The sequence below is a fragment of the Thamnophis sirtalis genome, unplaced genomic scaffold, assembly GCF_051295495.1.
Source record: "Thamnophis sirtalis isolate CommonGarterSnake01/CBP01778 unplaced genomic scaffold, rThaSir2_p1.2 scaffold_1, whole genome shotgun sequence".
NCBI classification, from domain to species: Eukaryota; Metazoa; Chordata; class Lepidosauria; order Squamata; family Natricidae; genus Thamnophis; species Thamnophis sirtalis.
This window is the reverse complement of record NW_028261381.1, coordinates 64,665,035-64,684,744: the sequence shown is the minus strand read 5'-3', so window position 1 is coordinate 64,684,744 and position 19,710 is coordinate 64,665,035. Positions and strand designations below refer to the sequence as shown.

General features: G+C 38.2%; 3 protein-coding genes across 3 annotated transcripts; all 3 read left to right on the top strand.

Moving 5' to 3' along the window:
• The first annotated feature begins 613 nt into the window (after positions 1-613).
• On the top strand, positions 614-1,549 carry LOC106543794 (olfactory receptor 5AR1-like). Its single transcript, XM_014059873.2, has one exon. The coding sequence runs from the start codon at positions 614-616 to the stop codon at positions 1,547-1,549; it is 936 nt and encodes a 311-aa protein (XP_013915348.2).
• A 6,030-nt stretch (positions 1,550-7,579) lies between these two features.
• On the top strand, positions 7,580-8,515 carry LOC148049456 (olfactory receptor 5AR1-like). The gene has a single exon (XM_087714779.1). It carries the CDS (start codon positions 7,580-7,582, stop codon positions 8,513-8,515), a length of 936 nt encoding a protein of 311 aa, XP_087570905.1.
• Positions 8,516-15,820: 7,305 nt separating this feature from the next.
• On the top strand, positions 15,821-16,768 carry LOC106543804 (olfactory receptor 5AR1-like). Its single transcript, XM_014059882.2, has one exon. It carries the CDS (start codon positions 15,833-15,835, stop codon positions 16,766-16,768), a length of 936 nt encoding a protein of 311 aa, XP_013915357.2. The 5' UTR covers positions 15,821-15,832.
• Positions 16,769-19,710: the final 2,942 nt, after the last annotated feature.

The following is a 19,710-nucleotide window of genomic DNA, read 5'->3' as shown; positions in this document are numbered from 1 at the left end:
GATCTAACCTAGAACTAAGGAGAAATTTCTTGACAATTAAAAGAATTAATCAGAGGCTTGCCTCAAGATGTTGTGTGTGCTCCATCACTGGAGGTTTTCAAGAAGAGTTTGGACAACCATTTGTCTGTAATGGTACAGAATTTTCTCCTCAAGCAGTGGATTGGACTAGAAGACTTCTAAGGCACTTCCAAATCTTCTATTCTGCATTCTGTAAATAAATCCACACATTTCAACTGATGAATCACTCTGACCTTCGTTGGAGAGTACCAGAATGCAATAGAAAATATATTTTAGCATCCTACATTCTTTCACAGAGATAAATCCATGCTGGAATTTGCAAGATGATGGTAGGTATGAATCCATTTTTGCCAATTAACATTGCAGGTCTATGTAACGGTGTGCATGCTCTCCAATAGAGTATTGTATTTTCAAAAAATCTTATTTATTAGGACCCCATAATACACAATGAGCACTCATGTATCCCAAGGAAATTGTTCCTTTTTAGTTTAGAGTTTTCTTAGAAAATGCCCTTGGGCATTGTCAGACAATCCAACAATAATCATACTGCTCTAAGGTTTTCCCTCTTTTTTATTCAATCAGAGGGAAATAAACAATGCAGACAAATCAAACTACTGTGACTGAGTTCATCCTTGTTGGATTCATGGACCATCCAGAGCTTCGGATCCCCCTCTTCATCTTCTTTCTACTCATCTATCTCATCACACTAGTGGGAAACATTGGGATAATCATTCTAACAAAAATTGATACTAGGTTTTACACCCCAATGTACTTTTTTCTTAGAAATCTCTCCATTGTTGATATTAGCCTTTCTACCACCATTGCTCCTAAATTGTTGACAACCTTGGTGATGGAACATTCAACCATCTCCTTCACAGGATGCACTGCACAATTCTTATTTTTTGCCATCTTTGTGACTACTGAAGCTTGCCTTCTGGCTGTGATGGCATATGATCGCTTTATAGCAATCTGCTACCCATTGCACTATTTTGTTGTTATGTCAAAAAAGCTTTGCATCCTTTTAGTCACAGCTGCCTATGCTTGTGGCTTTGTAAGTTCAACAGCCCACACCATAGTTATTTTTAGCTTGAATTTCTGCAACTCAAATACTATTAATCATTTTTTCTGTGACGTTCCTCCACTTCTTCCATTGTCCTGTTCAGATACACACATTGTTCACTTTGTGCATTTTGTTATATCCACTACAATTGCACTGACAACTTTTCTGACTGTTTTGATCTCTTACATTGCCATTGTTATTGCCATCCTGAAGATCAGCTCTGCCCAGGGAAGATACAAAGCCTTCTCCACCTGTGCTTCCCATCTGACCACTGTGACTATTTTCTTTGGAACCATTATCTTCATGTATGTAGGACCTGGCTCCAATTTCTCATTGAATAAAGACAAAATTGTATCAGTCTTTTATACTCTCATCATCTCCTCACTTAATCCACTCATCTACAGTCTGCGGAACAGGGAAGTGAAACATGCATTTAGCAGAATACTAGACAAGATAACATTGCTAAAATAAAAATAGAATAGACAGTGCTTCCTTCATATTTAAAAAAGAGAGCCATATTCGCATTTCTCTGTGGAAAATGATATTGACTGCTTGATAGTATTTTGAGCAGGTGAGAAAAGAGCGGAAATTGCTAAGGCACCCAAAACAATTTTTTTTTAAGGACAATGTGTTTTTTCACAGATCCAAAAGAAGAATAATTGTTTTTTATTAATCAAAAAAATAAAATTATGTCTGAAAATGTTTCCCTGATGTAAATGTATAATATACTACAGACAGGGAGGCTCAGCCAATCTCATTGTACACATGTTGTACTCTGACAATAAGGTTTGAATAGACAGAAGAATGTGTCAAAGTCAACCAATTGTAAGACAAAGTTTCAATGGAATCTGCATTTCCATGTAAGTCAAATGTAAAATTCCTTGTTTAATTGGCACTGAGGTGGATGAAACTGATATAACGTCTATGTCTAATTAATTGATAAAGTGCAGCATGTACTTCGGTTTTGTTTAATTACTCTCAGTTAAACTTGTTAGGAATAATCTAACAGTTGGGTTGGCAATATATAAACATGTAACAATGTTGTACCTGTTTCTTTAAATCATACTGTAAAATGTGATTGGCTGCTGTTTTCCCCAATCGGACATAAGAGGGAGTCAGAACGACTGTTAGCTCTTTGTTTCGTTAGATGCTGGGCTGATCTGATCTGAGTGTTTTTGGAAGCTGGAAGTGCCGTGAACTATTGTAAGTTTTGCAACTGCTAGCAAACTTTGTGTACTGGACTGATTATATGATACTGGACTATGTTATTTGGATTATCCCTTAACTGAAAGACATTGATGACTGTCTTATCCGTGTATGACTTGGACTGTTTGATGGACTCTGATACCTCTATTTCCACAAAAGTAAAAGCCTATTTAAACTGCAGTGTCTCTGTATGCTGGTTTGTGTGTTCTCCAACACAACTCTCACAACGCTTCGCTGAACGTACTCACTCTCCCAACGGGGAGCTTACCTAACAAAACTGTTTCAGTCAATTTTACAACATGGTAAACTGACCATCTAAGTCTAAGTCCAAAACCCCAGTGTTTGTATGTAATTGACACCTATAAAACCAGCAGGGCGTGGATCACAATAACACATCTGACATCGTTTTGATTAAAAATCACAAAGAAAATAATTCCAATTATTACAAGTGAAAGAAATTAAATCTATAAAATTTCACTGGATATAAACTCTCATTTTTTTCAATTTTATTCAGAATTATATAGTAAACCAGAGAATTACTGAATGAATGATACAGAGGCTTTTAAAATAAAATTAATATACCACATTTAGATGAAATACAAGTCCATTTTTATTTGTTCCACTATCCAAATAACTTTTTAAATGGCAAGTAGTAAAATACCAAGATTAAACAGATTCCTTATTGAGTGGTATAAAACATATATAGATCTTTTGATGCCCCAAATATGTCAAGATTCTATGAATATTTATTTGAAAAGGCAACTTTATGAGTGTCATTTAATCACACTTATAATAGATTTATATGAAAAGCAAATAAAAGCATATCCAGTGTGCTGATTATCATTAAATTTCATTGATTAATGTTGATACAAAGATTTTAACAACAGCATTAGTATGACAGCAAGTCATTTCATTTGTTATTAAGAACAATCAAATAGGGTTTTTAAACTAGACAACCAGCAGTCAAATTAGTTTAAGGTCTAATAGATTTGAATAAACATAAAAATAAGGATCTTGTAATCTTATGAGATGCTGAAAAAACCTTTGACAAAATTCACAAAAATACATGTTTGCTGCACTAAAAATATTTGGATTTCCTTTGGAATTCATAGAATGAATTAAGATATTTATGGTGTGTTTTCTCCTATATTCCCACTATTTGGAAGAATTAGATAATGGTGTGCACTTTTGCCCTTGCTTTTTAATATCTATGTGGAAACCCTGTTTTGTTTTATTACAAACCATAGGGAGGCCTACAGAATAGTTTGTAATTCAGTTGAACACAAATCAGTTTCCCGTATTTGTAGCTAACGTTCTTCTATTTATTTCTGAAACTAACACTACTATTTCAATATTGTTGCAAATAATAGATGCCTTAAGTAAAATAGTCTATTAATTAGTCCAAACTGGAATTGATGCCTGGAGATGAAATTTGATTATATTTAAAAATATTAATTCCATGTTTGTACCAAATCCATTTAGTGTGTATATTTCCATGGATATGACTCAGTAATATGTAACTATATATGGAGCTATATCATCATGATTATCTAAGGTAGTCCTGCACTTATAACCACAATTCAGCCCAGATTCTTGGTTGTTGAACAAAGCAGTCATTAAACAAGATACCATCTGACCACTTCACTCAATGATTACAATCCCAGCTCTTCTGTTGCAATTTTTAATCAGAGCACCATGGAGAGGGCCCAGCCCTCCCATTACAGACAGGAGTCCCAGGCCTTCTCTCCACCCACCAGGAAGAACAATCTCAAGAACAATGATGTTCATTAGGTTTTCACCAGATTTCAGGTTGACTTCCGCAGCATGCCATGGCATTTCTCTTCCTGAGGGAAAGGTTCAGAATGCTGGCATTTGCTAGCATTTTCACATAATTTGAAGTTCATTGTTCCAGCACGTGGCAGAATTTTTCTTCCCTGCATGGAGGGGAGAACAATGTCCCCTCCACTTGAAATCCTCTCTGTCAGCTTCCCCATTGACTTTCTGGGGAAGCTGGCAGAGAAGATTGCAAATGGTGATCACATGACTGCAGGGTACTTGGAAACCAGTTTGTCAAGCACACAAAATGTGGTCATTTGATTGTGGGGGCGGGGTATCACAACATTTACAACAGCTAGAAGTGCTTTATGGATTATAGAACATCTGTTCCAAGACTGTCATGATAGAATATGGTTGTTCAATGATCAATCATAAGTTGAGGACTACATTTATGGTGAAGCATTAAATATTGGAAGCCAATATCTGTTGTTAATTTTCTGACTTGGACAACCTTGATTAGCAAATAAACATACTAAATTTCTGAATAGCTCTGGAAACAATTATGTCAGTTAGAAAGTTATGGAATAGAATGTCTAACACAAAAATTAAACCACTTTTCCCATATCAAATTGATTTTATGGAGAAAGCCAAATTAAAAGATGCAAGAAAATGGTGATTTGGAAAATTTGGAGGAAAATAGCTTTGGATCAACTGATAAATGATGATTTTCTAACATATTCTAGGTTAAGAGGTAAAATTCATCTATCGGATATAACCTAAAGAGAATATTTAAAATTACAACTTTTCTTAACAACATTGATAAGCAGCATTTTCAGCTTCAAAGACATCTGAGACATTAGAATTGCTTAATTTCTTTAATGTACTAAAAATGTACTACTGATTTTTCTGTAGCTATTTGTTATCAATAAATCAGTTTGATATGCTGATGCTAAGAAATGGGTGGAATAAGAAATTAGAGGTTCCTACAATGTCTAGATTCCAGACAATGAAAGAGTGTCTTGACTTCTATAGCAAGAGTGTCAACAGAGCATAAATTATGATTTATACAACAGAAAATAATATTTAGAATTTATTGGACTCCATTGTGTTTATGTAGAAAAGGACTGCCAAAAACAGTATTATGTTGGAGATGTAATGATAAGGATGCTACTATTTAAAAACATATGTTCCTACAATGTCCCATACTGTTCTGACCTAGGCTTCCCTGAAGCCGAGTCCTCATCCCAATAAATCCATTTTATTTAATTTACAGTGAATTCCTCTCCAGCAAAGACCCAGCCCACAGTATTTCAAGATAGTTCACAATTACCGACATTTATCAGGCTTGGAGAGTGGCCAGCCGATATCTTCCAAACACCGCAATACTTGGCAAGAATGCAGGAATGAACTACTTGTCTCCTTCAAACACTCCTCCCCTTTTGCTCCTCTTTTATTCCCTATGGGAGGGGCAATTCACTGTCTACCTGTGACTTTACTCCCAAGTTGACCCTTGTTCCTTAGCTGTTCCCTTCGTCTGGCAACTCTGTGGATGCACACACTGGGAACAGGCTCCAGCTGTTCATCTGCCTCACTGATGTCTAACTCCGAAGGCAGCTGATAATGTCAACAGCCGTGACCCAATCTCTACCTCCAATGCAGAGCACTCGTCAGAGCCTTTCCCCAGACTCCAGGACTGGCCCATGTTCCTCCCCAACCTCCTCACTGTCCGAATCGGCTGCTGGCTGCTGGCTGCTGGCTGCTGGCTGCTGGCTGCTGGCTCCTGGCTCCTGGCTCCTGGCTCCTGTCTCCTGGCTCCTGGCAGGCCACACCACATACTTACAAAGTTTGAGGAGAAAGTAGTGGATTATATAAATGTGATTCTGTGACAAAAGTTAACATTTTCAGAAAATATCATTGTGAGTTACATGTCTGATGCATGAAAATTTGACAATTGAACAATGTAAATGGATTCTCTGTGCCCTTACTAATTGTATGAGGATGACCTGATTGCACTGGCCAACTATTGGCAGTTTGCCTATGATATAGACTTTGTATGGAGAAACGTAATGCAATATTGTATCCATTTATTCAAAATACAGCAGGTTAAAAAAGAAAGAAAGAAAACATGATACTTATATCAATGTATTAGACATACCGTATATATGTGCTGGAATAATAATTGTACTGCATGACTATACTGTATGTGGAAATGTAACTATATGCCCAGAAGAAAAATAATGATTAGGAATATTTGGAAGGAAGACAAAAGCCTCATGTTGCCAATCCACATTTGGATAGACAATGCCTAACATATGAAGTTGGATTGTCAATTCTTCATGATTTAAAAACAGGTATTGTCACTACTTGTTGGTTTCGCTTCATTATTTGTGCTTTCATAGTATGATTGAGGTCCTTTAATCTTCATATCCCTCAATTTGCCAGTTAATGTTTCAAATAAAAGTGATCAAACCCCATGATGAAGTTTCTTTGTAATTTGCAATGTGAATTAATTATGCACAGCAGCTATACAGTGGAAATATGAATTCCCAACATGTCCTCAGCTACACAGTGCCAAGAATCATATTGAACATTTTAATGATATGTTAATTACTCCAACTTAAAGCTTCGTGGGTTTGGTTTTTAACTGATGGTAAACACAATATAAAATGAGCCGTTCTATCCCAAGGTTTCATCTTTCATCTTTGAAAATGAAATCTTGATTCTAAGCTGGTAAGTTCTTCAATTAAGCAAATATACTGCTAAATGCTTACATTTTCCTCATCACTATCATATTTTTGCATAATACTCAAGTAATGTGATGTTAAAATAATTTGTCTTTTTCTTCTTCTATGTTTAGCTTAAGTGTATTTCTACTTGGAAAAAGAAATAGTACATAGATCACTCCTGCAGGACAGGGCTGTAGATATGGTAATCACTTTGAAGTGCTCCAAAACCTACTGTAAATGTAAAGATTATGAATTTATTTCAGATGCAAGTTCAATAAATATTGATGCATAGTAGGCAATAGACACCAATGATTGTTCCACAGAATATTTCCTGCCAAGATGGATTTAATTTCTTGCTGAGGACTGTGGGTGAGAATTACACATCCATACAGTTCAACTGATTGATCACTCTGAGCTTCTTTGCAGATTGTAGTGTAATGCAACTCTTTCTAGATTGTAATGTAGAGCACATTTTAGCAGGAACTCTATATTCTTTTGCAGAGAGACCTGCTACTTGGAATATGCAAGGAGATGATGGTAGGTATGAACCTATTCTTTGGTAAATGACACTGCAGTCCTACATAATGGCGTTCAGTCTCCAATACAACATTGTATTTTAAAAATGGCATATTTATCAAGAGCCCATAATAATACAACTGTGAGCACTCATGCATCCCAAGCAAACTCTTCCTTTATAATTTTGGGTTTTCTTTCCCTTGGGCATTCTAAACAATCCAACAGTCATACTGCCATAAGTTTTGCCTTTTTTTATTCAATCAGAGGGAAATAAACAATGCAGACAAATCAAACCACTGTGACTGAGTTCATCCTTGTTGGATTCATGGACCACCCAGAGCTTCAGATCCCCCTCTTCGTTTTCTTTCTGCTCATCTATCTCATCACTCTGGTGGGAAACATTGGGATAATCATTGTAACAAAAATTGATGCTAGGCTTCACACACCCATGTACTTTTTTCTTAGAAATCTCTCTGTTATAGATCTTGGCCTTTCTACTACCATTGCCCCTAAATTGTTAGCAACATTTATAATAGAACATTCGACTATTTCCTTCACAGGATGCACCACACAATTCTTCTTTTTTGTCATTTTTGTGACCACTGAAGGTTGCCTTCTGGCTGTGATGGCATATGATCGCTTCATAGCAATCTGCAACCCATTGCTGTATTTTGTTGTCATGTCAAAGAAGCTTTGCATCCTCTTAGTCATAGGTGCCTATACTTGTGGCTTTTCAAGTTCAATGGTGCACACTATAGTTATTTTTAACTTGAATTTCTGCAGCTCAAATAAAATTAATCATTTTTTCTGTGATGTTCCTCCCATGCTTCAGTTGTCCTGTTCAGATACACACATTACTCGCATTGTGCATTTTATTTTATCCACTGCAATTGCACTGACAACCTTTTTGGCTGTTTTGATCTCCTACATTGCCATTGTTATTGCCATCCTGAAGATCAGCTCTGCCCAGGGAAGATACAAAGCCTTCTCCATCTGTGCCTCCCATCTCACCACTGTGACCATTTTCTTTGGAACCATCATCTTCATGTATATACGACCTGGCTCCAATTTCTTATTGGATAAAGACAAAATCATATCCATCTTTTATACTCTTGTCATCTCCTCACTTAATCCACTCATCTACAGTCTGCGGAACAAGGAAGTAAAGGATGCTTTTAGCAGAATGCTAGACAAGATAATATTGTTGAAATAAAAATGGTATAAACGTGACTTCATGTCATAAAAAGAAATCCAAGTATGGATTTCTCTGAGAAAAATACTGTTGATAATATTTTGAGCAGGTGAGAAAAGACTTGAAACTTCATATAGGTTATCCCAATGTTAAATAAATTAAAGGAATAAATGAAAGGACAATGCATTTTTAAATTGACCTATAAGAAGAATAATTGTTTTTATTAATCAAAACAAAATTATATTGGAATGTTTCTTCCTCTGTAAATGGATGTACATTATAGGCAGAAACATTAAACTACAGAAGAGTTTGCCAAAGTCGATGATTGATCATAAAACAAAGCTTAGATGGAATCTGCAGCTCCATGTAATTCAGATGTAAAATTTCTTATTATTTTATTGGCCGTGAACTGGATGAAACTGATGTCTATGTCCATTAATTGATAGAGTGTAACATATATTTCATTTTTGTTTAATTACTCCCACTTGACTTTTTCAGTCAATTTTAAAACATTTCTTCAAAATACCTTATAATGAAAATAGGAAATGCTCCCAAACAATATTAATTAAAAGCAGAAAAATATTTTAAGAGTCTTTGAATAAAAAATTGTATGGAGAAAACAAAACTGTTGTTGATTGAAAACACAATAGATTGCCAGATGTGCTTCTTTGATTCTAAGAATATCTTTAATAAAATGCAATTACCAACTAATAATGATCAGGCTTCCATATCTGGAGTTACCATATTTTTCAGAGTATAAGATGTACCTTTTTCCCTCAAAAAAGAGGGAGAAAATCTGTGTGTGTCTGATACACTGAATATAACATTTTTGGTCTACTGAACCCCCCCCCTTTGAAAAAATGGATGTGCAGAGAGTTTTGGAGGCTTGCAAAGTGCTCCTGGGGGCTGGGGAGGGCAAAAAAGAGCAAAACGTGGGCTGTTTATGGCTCCCCCAGCCACCAGGAGCACTCTAAGAGCCTCCGAAAGCTCTGCATTCCCCCCCCTTTTTTTTTCTTTTTTGCAAAAAACGAGGCGTGCAAAGTCCTTGGGAGACCTGCAGAGTGCAAAAACTTTTTTTAAATTTACCCCTTCAGTCTTATACTCCGGTGCGTCTTATAATCCAAAAAATACTATTATATTATCATGCTTGAAAATAGCCCTCTACTTTTATTTACTTATTTATTTATTTAAACTCATATGCTGCACTTTGCTTAATGTGCTTAAGTGTGTGTCACTTAAAGGTGACTCTACGCAACTTAAAATCATTAAAAACAAGGTAAAACCTTAAAAGAATGAACATTGACAAGACGGGAAAAGGAAACAAGATGCACATGGGGAAGAGATAGGATCTTAGCTTAGTTCAGCAATGGCGAACCCCTTTTGGCTCACATGCCATAAGGGGGACACAGAGGGGGTCATACACGGGTGTGCCACACCCATAATGCAATGTGTGAAACCCCCCAAGTGCACATGCATGCATGAGAGGCGCTCCCACCCCCATCTTTGCATGCTTTTTTCACCCTCCTCAGGTTCCAGAGGCTTTATAGGAGCCTGGGGAGGGCAAAAACAGCCCCTCCCCGGAGGTCCTCCGGAGGCTTCAGGGACTTTAAGGAGGCTTCCCTGAAGCCTCCGGAGGACTAAAAAGAACCCTACAAGCAAACCAGAAGTTATGTCCTGAAGCTCCCTGAAGCCTCCGGAGGGCTTAAACTGACCCTACAAGGAAACTGGAAGTCCATTCCTGAACTTCTGATTCACCCATAGGGCTGTTTTTTTGTGCCCCAGAGGCTTCAGGGAAGCTCCTGAAGCCTCCTGAGGCCTCAAGGGGGGGGCTCTTTTCAACCTCCCCAGGCTCCTATAAAGCCTTTGGAGCCTGAGGAGGGTGAAAATGGCTTTTAAAAAGGCTGAATTCAGCTGGCCAGCATGCGCATGCGTGCTTGCCAGCTGACAGGGCAACACCTTGCGTGCCCTGGCAAATGGCTCCATGTGCCACCTGTGGCACACCTGCCATAGGTTCACCATCCTGGGCTTAGTCCATTGACCATATCCAGAATGACACACTCCCATTGGAGCCCCAGGCCAGTTGGCAGAGTTACTCCCATTGGGTAAGGCAGTTCCTGGATAACCTGGACCTAAGCCATGAAGGGCTTCAAAGTTAATAATCAACCATTTGAATTGTTAAATTGTGCAACTGGTAGACCGGGTATAACCTGGCAACCAGTGCAGCTGGTGAATCAGCAATATAACATGGACCACTCTAGAGGCTCCAAGAACTGTCCACAGGGCTAACTTCTGCAACAGTTATGGCTTCCAAACTATCTTCAAGGGATTGTTGAATATGAATCCTGTTGCAATAGTCATAAAAGCATAAAATGAATGTGGCTTGAGTGACTGAAAACAGGGACTTCCAATTTGGAAAGGAGAGCAACTGGTATATAACACTGCAAAGGTTCTCTTAGCCATGACTACCCCCTTCTCTTCAAGCAGAAATTTAGAGTCCAGGAGTGTACCAAGTGTACAAACTGGATCTGTCTGGGACGGTGCAACCCTATCCTGAATTAAAGATATTGAAGTTCCAGATCCTGAAGTTACTTATACCCAAAGCCACTCAGTCTTAGCAGGCTTACACTGAAGTCTCCTATCCCCACCCCCACCCCCAAAACCTTTACAACTTCTGGGCACTGCCAGAAGGCTGTGAAATGATTACTTGGGTCACCAAGGATGGAGATATAAACCTGAGTATCATCAGCTTACCTCACCCATATTGGTGGATGGTTTCACCCAGTGGCTTCATATAGATGTTTTAAAAGAGTATAGAGAGTATCTGTCCATTCAACACACCACATAGTAGTAGCTGTGGACAAGACTTCTCATTCCCTATCAACGCCAACTGGGGTCATTCTTGGAAAAAGAGCCAAGCCAGCACAAGTCTGTGCCACTCAGCTTCAAAGCCCTCAGCCAGCCCCAAAGGATATCATGGTCAATGCTATCAAAGGTGACTGAGAGGTCAAGGAGAACAAGAATGGATACATTTTATGTTTTCCTTTCCTGTACTTTTTCCACCTCCTTTTTAAATTTTCTTTTAAATTTGTACCTGTACGTACTTTCTATATGCATTTTTATCTTAGAAGATATTTATTTATATTTATTCTTTATTTTAAAAGCAACAAAAGAAAAAAAACAAAAGATAAATGGGCTGTGGGCTGGGATCCCAATTTATTTTTTTGTAGTCTACATCAAAAAGTGTACATCGTCAGAGCAACGCTTGCAATATTAAGAGGGTGCTGCAAAACTCTGATGGAGTCATTTAATACAAAGATGTTATTTATTTTAATCAATTGAATCTTCATCAAAACAGGTCTGAAGAGGTTAAAATTAATCTGATTCTTCTTCCTCTCCTTTTCCTCATGCTGTTGGGCTGTTAAAAATCTGATGACCCATTTGGCTCTACAGAGAGTGCTGAATGTTCTCATTTATCCACTACAGCTATGATTCAATGATTTATCCACTATAGCTATGATTCAGCTATGATTGAAGGACATCACTTTAAAAGTGGAAAGCCTATATGAAAGCATGCAGAGACTGTAGATGTTTAAGGCTCCAATTCACAACCTCCTAAAACAGTGAGGATCTGCTCTCATCATAAGCAGATAAAGGACCAGAAGACTACAGATAAAGGGAATCTCATGCTTATTTCAATCAATCAATCAGGATAGAGCTGGAAAGTACCTTGGAGGTTTTCTAGACCAACCCTCTGCTCAAGCAGGAGATCCTATACCATTTCAGATAGGTGGCTGTCCAGCCTTTTCTTAAAAACCTCCAGTGATGAAGCCTCTGCAACTTCTGAAGGAAAGCTGTCCCGCTGGTTAATTGTTCAGATATTTAGCATTTTCTCCAATAAAAATTGCAATTTGGATCAAGAATTGGAAAAAGCAAATATAGTTAGGAAATACCTAGTGTTGCATATTGAATATGCAAATACCAGCTGCGACCTGATTGGCTGGTCATTTTGACAGTTGGTCTGAGTGCTAGTATAAATACCCTGACCGTTCAGGGAAAGTTCGAATCGCTTGTCACCTACTAATAAACATCTTACTCTCTAATTCCATGGCTCCTGCGTCTCTTTCCCTCACAACACAAACATTTACAATACTGGCGATGAGGATGGGATATGCGATTCCCGCAGAGCCTAAGACAGAAGCGAGGGAACAACATCAGCCAATGTGAACGCAGGAAAAAAAAATTCTTGTTCTTTCCTCCATTGAGGGCCTGTCAGAGCTGCCGCCTTGGCCAGCAAGCGTCAGCAGCAGTAACCACCGCCGTGGGCCTCCGGTTTTAGCCAACCTGAGTAAGCAATCAGGCGCGGCCTCCATCCGTCCGAGGGACGGACTTCCTACGCTTAACCTCGACTGGAGCCGCCGCTGCTACTCAGGGACGAGCTATGGACCACAACGGCTAAACCGCGCATGGGGCCGCTGCCTGCCTGCCTCCAGATGTTCCTATGGCACTCTCAGCATTACATGGCAACCGACACGTTCAACAAACTGCCTCGTTCTCCAAGCTGCCACCTAGCATACACCGCCGCATTCAACAAACCACCTCGTTCTCCAAGCTGCCACCTAGCATGTACTGGCTACGCTCTCTCAGCCTGCCTAAATTTGAAGGGGCTCAGCCTGCATAAATTTGAAGAGCAGCCCGAAGCTTTCATCAGTAACCGAAGTTTCCACCAGTAACCGCTTTTAGCGCCTCTGAAGTCTGCCTCTGGTAGCAGCCGCTCGACCGATCCCCGCTCACAACCGCACAGCCTCTCCAACACTAGCACACTCACTACATACACCAGACTGTCCTACTCCTCTGGCCACTCCTCGTTACACTATCAGACCTGAGTTATTCTCTGGATTCGGCCGCCTTAACTTTAAAGCCGCTCGCACGCCTCTACACCATGAGCACGCCCTACACCTGGGCAATCCACTTGCCTCCGTTTTGCCTCCGTCTACAGCTCCGCCGCTAGCCTGTTCAAAAGCCTAGTTCCGCGCCGCTTATTCAAAAAGAGCACTCGAGGAGCCCAGGACAACTGAAGCTCTCTCTACGCGGCCACCGCTTGCCTCTCGACCCAGCGAGAGCCGTCCGAGACTCTAAAACCCAACGAGAGCCTCCCTAAAACCCAACAAGAGCTTCCCCCGCCGCAAAGACCTCAAAGGACCTGATTTCTATCCTGGTTCCCAATTTTCGCTTCGTAGGACTCAGCAGCAATCCAGCAACAACGACGCATGCGCAGAACTGGGGGGAAGGAGAGAGTTTGAATATGCAAATACCAGCTGCGGCCTGATTGGCTGGTCATTTGGTCTTTAGAACTGGGGGGAAGGAGTGTTGCATATTGAATATGCAAATACCAGCTGCGACCTGATTGGCTGGTCATTTTGACAGTTGGTCTGAGTGCTAGTATAAATACCCTGACCGTTCAGGGAAAGTTCGAATCGCTTGTCACCTACTAATAAACATCTTACTCTCTGATTCCATGGCTCCTGCGTCTCTTTCCCTCACAACACAAACATTTACAATACCTAGGCTACAGGATTTCACAGCAATTCAGTATCTTATTGACTAGTACCTGTCAAAATATAATACACATCTCTAATGTTGATGAATTGTCCTGCTAGCTGATCTCCCGCTTCTGGTCTGGAAATGAACATTAATCCAAGAAGAAAGTTTCAAAAGGAAGCAGGAAGTAAACTCCTAAAGGCCCCAGCACTGACTTTGTGCCCAACTAATACAACAATGTTCATTCACAACTATGAATCCATAGCTTTTGCTAGGAGGGCCAAAGGAAATATGCTGGAATAAAAAAACACTTAGTAGGAATATTTGGAAGAAAGACAAAAAAAAACCATGTTGCCAATTCATGTTTGGATATGCTTTGTCTGAAATGAAATGTGGAACTGTCAGTTCTACTTGATTTTAAAACAGGTATCGTCACTACTTGGTGTTGTTGGTTAGGCTTTACTGCTCTGGCTTTCAGAGTATGATTGATTTAATCTGAACATTCCTCTTTTGGCAAGTTAATCTTATAAATACATTTGATTAATCTACAAAATGATGTTTCTAAGTGCGTTGCGATGGAAGTGTGAACTAATTATGTACAGCAACTATACAGTGGATAATATGAATTCCCAGTAGGACCTCAGGTGTATTTTGCCAAGAATTGCATTGAATATTTTAATGATATGTTAATTACTTCAACAGAGAGTTTCATGGGCTTGGTTTTGAACTGATGGTAAACCAAGTATAAAATGAGCAATTGTATCCCAATGTTTCATCTTTCAACTTTGGCAATGAATCTTGACTTCTAATCTGGTAAGTTCTTTAATTAACACTTTTAATTATACAAATGTATTGTTAAAAGTTCTTATATTCTTCTTCCTCTTTCTCCTACACCACCATCTTCTACTCCTCATCATTATTATATTTTTGCAGACAGATGTAGGAATACTCAAAAGTTCTGATATAAAATATTGATCTTTGTTTTACTTAGAATTTTCTTTTACCCAAACTCTAAAAGCTACTTCATGATGCTTTGTGAAAATTAAATCTTTTATAACACATGAGATGCAGAAATGCAGAATGAAGTTCATGAGTCAACAGTTGGTGCCTTCTTTCTTCCAGCTTATTAGTAGAGACTATAGTGGGACATCTCCTTATTTGTGCATTGATGGAAATGGTTACTTTCCTCACTCAATTTATATTATTTATGATATAGCAAATATATTTATTTTCAGAAGGACAACAAATACACAATTGGTCAATTCCAGTCAGCACAACCTCGCCTATGAATTTTCTTGCCAGTGGAATATTATATTGCATGATTTAATCAGTGTCTTGCAATTTATAAAGCCAGTTTATCTAAAATGAAGATTTAGTTATATGTTTGGCATTCCACTTAAGAGTACTTCTACTTGGAAAAAGAAATACTAAATGGAACTCTTCTGATCAGCTACTTTGAAATGCTCTAAAAACCAACTGCAAATGTAAATATTATAGTTCATAAATTAGAATTAATTTCAGATGTGTGTTCAATATATATCTGTACAGAGTAGCCAATATGCAAGGAGATGATGGTAGGTATGAATCCATACTTTGCTAATTGTCACAGCAGTGCTATGTATTGGTGTGTACAATCTCCAATTCAACATTGTACTTTAAAAAGAGCATAACTATCAAGCACACTGTTCCATTTAGCCTGGGGTTTTCAAAGTCTCTCCCTTGGGCATTCTCAAACAATCCAACAGTTGTATTGCTATAAGGCTTTCCCTCTCTTTTTATTCTATCAGAGGGGAATAAACAATGCAGACAAATCAAACCAAAGTGACTGAGTTCATCCTTGTTGGATTCATGGATCACCCAGAGCTTCAGATTCCCCTCTTCATCTTGTTTCTGCTCATCTATCTCATCACACTTGTGGGAAACATTGGGATAATCATTGTAACAAAATTTGATGCTAGGCTTCACACCCCCATGTACTTTTTTCTTAGAAATCTCTCCATTATAGATATTAGTCTTTCTACTACTATTGCCCCACGATTGTTGACAACATTTGTGGTAAAACATTTGACCATTTCCTTCACAGGATGCACTACACAATTCTTCTTTTTTGCCATCTTTGTGACCACTGAAGGTTGCCTTCTGGCTGTGATGGCATATGATCGCTTCACAGCAATCTGCAACCCATTGTTGTATTTTGTGATCATGTCAAAGAAGCTTTGCACCCTCTTAGTCATAGGTGCCTATACTTGTGGCTTTGCAAGTTCAATAGTGCAGACCATAATTATTTTTACTTTGAATTTTTGCAGTTCAAATACAATTAATCATTTCTTCTGTGATGTTCCTTCAATGCTTCAATTGTCCTGTTCAGATACACACATTGCTCACTTTGTGCATTTTGTTATATCCACTACAATTGCACTGACAACTTTTCTGACTGTTTTGATCTCCTACATTGCCATTGTTATTGCCATCTTGAAGATCAGCTCTGCCCAGGGAAGATACAAAGCCTTCTCCACCTGTGCCTCCCATCTGACCACTGTGACTATTTTCTTTGGAACCATCATCTTCATGTATATTCGACCTGGCTCCAATTTCTCATTGGATAAAGACAAAATCATATCTATCTTTTATACTCTTGTCATCTCCTCACTTAATCCACTCATCTACAGTCTGCGGAACAGGGAAGTAAAGGATGCTTTTAGCAGAATGCTAGACAAGATAATATTGTTGAACTAAAAATGGTATAAATGTGAAATGTTTCAATTCAAAAAAGAAAGCCATATAGTTGCATTTCTCCTATTGAATGTTTGGTAACAATTTAGGGAGGTGAGAAAATAAGTTTCAAATAAGTCATACAAAGGCTAAAAGGAAAAGACAATGCATTTTCATGCTGACCTAAAAAGAGGGATAATTCCTTTTTTATTAATCAAAACAAACACATTATGTTTGAATGCTTTTCGTGTGGAAATGGATGTACAGTATTGACAGGAACATTAAACTAAAGAAGAGTGTGTCAAAGTCAACCATTTGATTATAAAACAAAGTTTAGATGCAATGTATATTTCCAGGTAATTCAGATGTGAAATTCCTTACTATTTTATTGGCACTGAAGTGGATGAAACTGATAGAATATCTATGTCAGTTAATGGCAAAGGGCAACATGTATGTTCAGTTTTGTTTAATCACCGTTAGTTTAAGTACTTCAATCAATTTTAGCAACATTCCTTCAAAATACCTTATAATGAAAAAAGGAAAATAATACACAAAATAATCTTAATTACAAGGAAGAATGTTATCTTTTTCATGTTCTTTGAATTAAAAATTTGATGGAGAAAGCAAAAACTGTTGTTGATTAAAAACACAACAGATGGCCACTAGCAATATATGTTAATATTAAAAAGTTGACCTGGGAGCTTTTTTCAAACTAAGGCTCTCCTAAATGCAGGCAGAAAAAGAATGTTTCTTTCTCTCTGTTCTCCATCCTCGCTCCATTTTCTTTACCTCAAAATTATCCTTCTGAACTTTTTTTTAATCTTCAAGAAGAAAAGAGGTGAGCTGCAAGGAAGAATAATACAGGTGAAAATAATCTATTTAAATAGGTTTCATAGTTATTCCATGTGCTTCTCTGATTCCAAGAATATCTTTACATAAAATACAATTACCAACTAATAATGGAGGATTCAGTTTTCCACATCAGGAGCTATATTTTCATGTTTACTTAGAAACAATCCTCCATAATGATTGATTGATTGATTGATTGATTGATTGATTGATTGATTGATTTAAACTTATATGTGACCCATTTCACCTAAAGGAGATTCTAAGCAATTGATAATCTTAAAAACAAGATAATATCCAAACATTTAAACAATAAATATTTATTCTAAAATTGGTTTAACATTGCCATGAAGGGAAGGAACAGGATGCGTATTGGGAGGAGCAAGTATAGTGCAACCCCATTCAGAATTAAAGATGTTAAAGTCCCAGATTCTGAAGCTCTTTACACCCAAAGCCCAGAGAAGATACAAAGCCTTCTCCATTGTGCCTCCCACCTCACCACTATAATCATTTTCTTTGGAACCGTCATCTTCATGTATGTACGACTAGGCTCCAATTTCTCATTGGATAAAGACAATTCTATCAGTCTTTTATACTCTTGTCATCTCCTCACTTAATCCACTCATCTACAGTCTGCGGAACAGGGAAGTAAAGGATGCTGTTAGCATAATGCTAAGCAAGATAATATTGTTGAACTAAAAATGACATAAATGTAACTTCCTTCATTTTAAAGCCATACTTACATTTCTCTGTGAAAAATGATATTGAATGTTGTTAGTGTTTTGAGCAGTTGAGAAAAGAGCTGAAATTTCATATAAGTTATCCAAAGTCTAACAAAAATTAAAGAAAAATGAAAGCACAATGTATTTTTATATTGATCTAACAATTTGTATTAAATCTGCATTAAATCAAAACAAAGAAAATTGCATCTGAATGTTTTTCTTGATCTTGGACTTCAACATCTTTAATTCTGGATGGGGTAGCACTACCCAAGAAAGACCTGGTCTGCAACTTGGGCTTTCTCCCGGACTAGCAATTCCTGCTTGAAGAGCAGGTGGCAGTCACAGCTAGGAGAGCCTGTGCACAACTTTGTCTTGTGCACCAGTTGCAGCCTTTCCTGAATGCACTCTGTCATGAAAGCCCTAGTCATTGCACATTTGGACCACTGCAATGCACTCTACATGGGGTTACTCTTGAAGAGCATTCAGAAGCTACAGCTGGAGCAGAATGCAGCAATGCAGGCAATTCTTAAGGACCCTAAAGTGGCCTATGTTATATCACTGTTCACAAGCTGCACTGGTTGCTGGTTTGCTCCTGAGTGCAATTCAATGTGTTAGTTATTACCTTTACCTACATGGCATAGGTCTAGGTTACTTGAGGAACCATCTCACCCCAATGGGACTGGCCTGTCCCATTCACCCCAGAGGGGGCGTAGTATGGCAGAGGGGACACACTGCAGATCCTATCAATCAAGGAATTTCAGCAAGCAGAGCCTAGAAGAAGAGTTATCTCTGCCATGGTTCCTGCCCTTTGGAATATTTTACCTCCTGAGGTGAGATTGGCTCCTACCTTTCTGACTTTCCATAAGAGCCTTATGACCTGGTTCTACCAGATGGCTTGGGGCCTCCCCCTGTGGGGGAGTTTCAAACTGTAGCTGGTGAATTAAGTAAGAGCCCTAATCCCCCCTCCCCCCCCAGTGCATTCAACTGCCTCCTTCTCCATCTTGTGTTGTGATTTTATTGAGTGTATATTTATATTTGATGGTTTTTTTAAAAAATCATGCTGTAAGATGCCCAGAATCACTTTGAAATAAGATAGGCAGCAAACAAATTTAATAAATAAATGAAATAAATTTCTTAAAGCACACCTTTTCCAAAAATAGTTTAGCTTTTACCATGTGACTTCAGCAATGATTTGATTGATTGATTGATATGGTATGATTTGATTTCTACATTCGCTCATCCCAGCAAGTCACTCTGAGCAGCATACATCATAAAACATAGATTTATACAATGCGGTATAAATACATTTGCTATATTACCTGACATTTGGACTAGCGTTATCAATTAGATGATTGGTATCAGCAGGACTGTGGACTTAATGGCACAATCAAGCCCCAC

Bases quoted from the DNA above. Each gene is read 5' to 3' on its own strand.
- LOC106543794 (XM_014059873.2), top strand. From the start codon at position 614: ATGCAGACAAATCAAACTACTGTGACTGAGTTCATCCTTGTTGGATTC.
- LOC148049456 (XM_087714779.1), top strand. From the start codon at position 7,580: ATGCAGACAAATCAAACCACTGTGACTGAGTTCATCCTTGTTGGATTC.
- LOC106543804 (XM_014059882.2), top strand. From the start codon at position 15,833: ATGCAGACAAATCAAACCAAAGTGACTGAGTTCATCCTTGTTGGATTC.